This window comes from Osmerus eperlanus, chromosome 1 (genome assembly GCF_963692335.1).
Source record: "Osmerus eperlanus chromosome 1, fOsmEpe2.1, whole genome shotgun sequence".
Lineage (NCBI taxonomy): Eukaryota > Metazoa > Chordata > Actinopteri > Osmeriformes > Osmeridae > Osmerus > Osmerus eperlanus.
In genome coordinates this window covers 19,464,932-19,470,158 of record NC_085018.1, presented here as the reverse complement: position 1 = coordinate 19,470,158, position 5,227 = coordinate 19,464,932, and the positions used below count along the sequence as shown (strand labels likewise).

The 5,227-nt window shown below is 47.1% G+C and overlaps 1 protein-coding gene across 1 annotated transcript in view; it reads right to left on the bottom strand.

The window, feature by feature from the left end:
* Positions 1–2,194, bottom strand: part of mdfi (MyoD family inhibitor) — an 18,295-nt gene extending 16,101 nt beyond the window's left edge. The window contains exons 1-2 of the mRNA XM_062468368.1: positions 1,691–2,194; positions 838–1,022 (exon numbers count right to left, since the gene is read on the bottom strand). Of these exons, the coding sequence (XP_062324352.1) occupies positions 838–979 (142 nt within the window). The 5' untranslated portion in view covers positions 980–1,022; positions 1,691–2,194. The remainder of the gene's footprint in view (positions 1–837; positions 1,023–1,690) is intronic.
* Positions 2,195–5,227: the final 3,033 nt, after the last annotated feature.

The window sequence follows — 5,227 nt, the reverse complement described above, 5'->3', positions numbered from 1 at the left end:
AATGCATTGTTAGGGCAGCTTATACACACATGCACACACACTAAGTGTAATCAGGATCACATGCGTGAAGAAGCATGGAGAAGTTTTCCTTCTCATCAGTAAACCACTAAGCCCTCTCCATAACACATGGATTACTTGGTCTCTCTTTTCATCTCTGTCTGTTTCTTTTTCTTCTATATAACACACACACAAACACACAATCATCCACACACAAATACAAATCTGATTGACCTATTTGCAATGACTGCAATATAAAAGCATGACTGCAGAAGTTACACAATATATTTATAGATGGCGTTTCTCATGCAATTTCTCTATACTTTACTAATCTCTGCCTGCTTTCCTACGAGCCCAAACTATTTACACTGGACAGGAGACAGGTGACTGAGATAGATTAAATAGTGACCATATCCCCTCACAGTACCACAGCTTTACTGCCAAATGAGCTCACATGCCAGAATATAGTCAGGGAGACCAGAACAGTCCAGCGACACTTACATCTGCTCACACTAACCCTAACCCAACAATAGCATCTTTGACTATGATTTGAATTTTCTAGTTTTTCCTTCAGTTAACAGCTGCTTGTATCCAAAGCGACGTACAACGTCCTCTAGACAGACATAGGGTTAGTGAACCTCCTGTACACCCCCAGTGTCCTCGTCCATAAAACCCTCTAGAACAAGTGACATCTGCCCTCAGCAATCACAGAGCTAAATCACGCACATGCACCTCTTCTAAAAGATCTCATTATGAGTAAGACATAGTTGGTATTGGGAGGCCACGACAACCTAAATCATGCTAGACGAGGAGGTGTTCATGTGGTATTATTGTACCTACCTGTACTGGGGCTGGTGCTAGGGCTGGGGCTGGGCTCTGTTTCACTACATGTTGGCGGATTGGGGTGAGGAGGGGTTGGGTGTGGGTCCCCATCATCTGGGGGCTCTGGGGCGGTGGTGGGGGAACGTCTCTCCTCATCCATGGGCACAGCTCTCTCTGGTCAGGGAGGGGCTCTGGAGGAGAGCCTGGGACACACGCATGTTGAGAGAGGAGAAAGAATTGTGATTAGACAACAACCACCACATGCAGTCACATACAAGTATCTTAACCTTTACTCTTACCATATTTTTTTATTTGATTTTATATCGAGTTCATTATAACCATTTTAAATTGCTATAGAGAATACTATGGGCCTGTTCAAGAGCTATACAGTTGACAGACATTACATCATGAGTTGATTGAGCTCTGGAATCATTCCTGCATGACAGCTGTTTTCACACGACTGACTCTGACATGCTCTGATGGAAGTGACGGCCCTAGCACACTCAAGTTAGACTCAGAAATGACTTCAAATGCAATCCTCTTCTGCATTCCAAGGTTTGAAGGTTTTTCAGAACATTTTGAGTAAAGATAGGAAGAACAATCCTAACAGAACCACACATACACCAATGAAATCAATGATACACCCAATTGTCATTTTTACAGAAAGTTTCAGATTTTAGAACAGTTGTTGGCTTCACTGTACAGATGACGACTCATCTGTTTACCTTTTATTACAGTACATGCCTGCTCTGCTTCCCCTGAACGAGTCTCTGCATGCTCTGCCGCGCTTAACCTCTACGGTGAGGACTGTTCTAACTCAATATGATATAGAAAAAGTTGACAACAGGAAAAACTACTCTACCTTGCTTACCTTATTGCTATCTGGGACACAGTGCACTCGTTGTTTCACCAATTCATTCTCTGACCCTATCCAGGTAGCTTACTCTCATCGAACTTTCCCGTCCTTTACGCAGCTCTGCACGAATAGTTTTCGCAGTCCCAAGTCACAAATCCTTTACTCCTCGTCACCAAATCGCTCAGAGGGCTTTATCGCATTGTCTCCGCATGGGTGATTTTACTGTCCTAAAGTTCTCCCTTCGTCCGATAGGAAACTCTTCGACTGCCTACAGTCCCCGTCTAGACAGATGTAGCGTAGGCTCCAGTCAGCTCTCAGGGCAGCCTTTTGTCTGGAGAGAAACTTTCACAACTGTTGCAAAGTTCTAACAGGACTAGCGACCGTTCTAAAACAGTTTAAACTTGTGCAAACGTGTCATTGACTCATTTGATTTATTAATATATTCGTTTAGCACAGCCTACAAAAAGGTTGCTCAAATTAAAAATCCCTGCTCCGTCCTCCTCTATCAGTGGCATTTGCTTGTTTGAGACTGCAGTCTATTGGACAGGAAACTGAAGTCAGCGCGGATTACTATGCTTCCTCCACACTACAGTCACTTCTTTCCTGTCATCTTTCCAGTCACTTCAATCAATGTGTGCAGGTTGGGATTTTTATGCTTGACAAGCATTATGATAATCTGCGAACACACACCAACAATAAAAATAAAGTAGATATATTTAATGAGCCAAGCAATGTAGTGGTCTATGCGACAGAAATTAGGACAATGCTATGTAATGAGGCCTTAAAATAGAATCATATTAATTCCCGTGGCGATTTGGCCTACCCTTTCAGACTGTCCTACCAGCGCAAAATAATTAGGAGAATAGGCAAGCGCAATAAGCCCTGGTAAGGTAATTCAACAGGTAGGATAAAATGTTAAGACACCCGCAACAGAAAAATCAGTAGCACATATAGCAACATATTGTTCTCCGATTACGTCCAATTCATGAAGAGTAACAAGTAGGCTAGTTTAGACTCAGACATGTCAGATAAATGAGCCTCATATCTAGTGCTCTCCCCACCGCTAGCGCACCTGGCGCATAGCGGAACTGATGAGAGTCGTTGGAATGATTGACGTTTGGAGGAGTGGCGGGGAGCGAGGTAAATCACCGCAGTAAATCTTCTGAAGCCTCTAAATAGACTGCATTCTTCCAACACACACAGGGCGGATTACATTCAATTTATCCGTCACATCAATCACCTACAACACGGAATCCTGGCGCATTCACTCGATACCAAGATGTATTGGACAAGCTGTTATTGCCGAACTAAATGTAATTTAATCAAGAAATCAATCCAGTTCCATTTAATAAGCACATTTATTGATGCGTTTTTCATGTCTTTGAACAACAACACTGGAAACACTGTCAGTGGGAAACCAGACACTTGATCTTAGGCCTAATGAACTATGTCAGAGTAGCGGCTTGCCGTCCTCAGTCTCTGAAGGAGGCCTTCATGACTAAATACAGCTTCCAGCCAAATATGGCACTAGCCTTAAACATTCCACACCTCAGCCCAGTGCTATCAAATCAGCTTCCAATAAATGAAATGCAGTCTGGAGGATTGCTTCTGGCTGATATTGCTTCTCCAAAGGCCCAGAAATGCAAAACAAACAAGAAGAGCTTAGAAAATCTGATTTCACAGCCATGGGATGAAAATCCCTTTTTGTAGTCACTTTAGAAATATGCTCCTACACCAGTCTACTGTGCACTGTTCACTCACTCCTTGTATTAGCAGGCCCTGTGGCAAGACAGTTTATAGTTTTTACTATTCATCTTATTAAATTAATTTAAATGTGCCATTAAATTGTGGACACACACACACATCCCATAAACACAGATTTGTCTCAGTTTCATGTGAAATAGATTGAAATGTGTGCGTAAATGCCACAGTAACACCCTGATACGGATCCTTCATCCAAACAACGTGAAATGCTTACGCCGCAAGAACCATCCCAGCTGTACGTAGCCCCTCTCAGCTGCACAGGCCAGCCATGGGCCCCTTTCAGCTGCACAGGCCAGCCATGGGCCCCTCTCGGCTGCACAGGCCAGCCATGGGCCCCTCTCAGCTGCACAGGCCAGCCATGGGCCCCTCTCAGCTGCACAGGCCAGCCATGGGCCCCTCTCAGCTGCACAGGCCAGCCATGGGCCCCTCTCAGCTGCACAGGCCAGCCATGGGCCCCTCTCAGCTGCACAGGCCAGCCATGGGCCCCTCTCAGCTGCACAGGCCAGCCATGGGCCCCTCTCAGCTGCACAGGCCAGCCATGGGCCCCTCTCAGCTGCACAGGCCAGCCATGGGCCCCTCTCAGCTGCACAGGCCAGCCATGGGCCCCTCTCAGCTGCACAGGCCAGCCATGGGCCCCTCTCAGCTGCACAGGCCAGCCATGGGCCCCTCTCAGCTGCACAGGCCAGCCATGGGCCCCTCTCAGCTGCACAGGCCAGCCATGGGCCCCTCAGGTCCCTGAAGCCTGGGATGGTTTCCTCTCTGAAAGCGAGGGGAGAGGGAGCAGGTCGCCCTGCCATGCCTGCAGCTGCCCTGCTGTAGGAGGACATGTGGTTCAGTCTGACACAACCAGACCTGCCCAGGCCAACACCCATCAGATGAAGAAGGACATGGAGGGATTGAGAGAGAGAGAGAGAGAGAGAGAGAGAGAGTTTGGCAGGTTGAATGTCAAAAACATTGAGGAATGGATTGAAAGTGGGTCTCTGTGTGTGTGAGAGTAGATGACAGAGAGAGAGGAAGGGGCTAGGGGGTAGGGGTGCAGTCACACATGCTGCAGATATCTGTTGGGAGGTTTCAGAGTATTATTCTAAACTTTTGACGCTGATTGTTTCAGTGAGTTTGAACGGTCTTGCGTGGCTGGGAGAGGAGAGAGGGAGGAGGGTGAAAATGTGGTTCCAATCACTCACAAAGATGCTTTTGTTCTGCAGCTGGGGCCCTCTCTCACACACTTACTCTCTCTCTCTCTCTCTCTCTCTCTCTCTCTCTCTCTCTCTCTCTCTCTCTACCTCTCTCTTTCTCTCTCTCTCTCCCTCCGTCAGTCAGAACGACTCTGGGGATGATAATTCATTAGAGGGACAGTACCTGTAGGGACATGAAACACTATCAGGAGACATGTATTATTTAACCCCATTCCAGGTTGTTGTTACAAAACGAGACTATGCTCTACATCAACTAACCTAAGGTTAATACACTTATATCAAGTTTTTCCTACTTTGCAATTACCATTTAATGTAGGGACAAACCCTGTGATTGGGTGTAAGGTGGGCCTCTTCTCCTGAACAGATTCCAAAGTCCCAACAACAATACAAACAGTGTGCTATGTTGGTTTGAGTGAGTCAACAGAAAGTTTGGAATAAAGTCACCCCCGGCCTCAGCCCAAGCTCCAGCCCAGCCCCAGCCCCAGCCCCAGCCCCAGCCCCAGCCCCAGCCCTAGCCCCAGCCCCAGCCCCAGCCCCAGCCCAGCCCTAGCCCCAGCTCCAGCCCCAGCCCCAGCCTCGGCCCCAGCCCTGC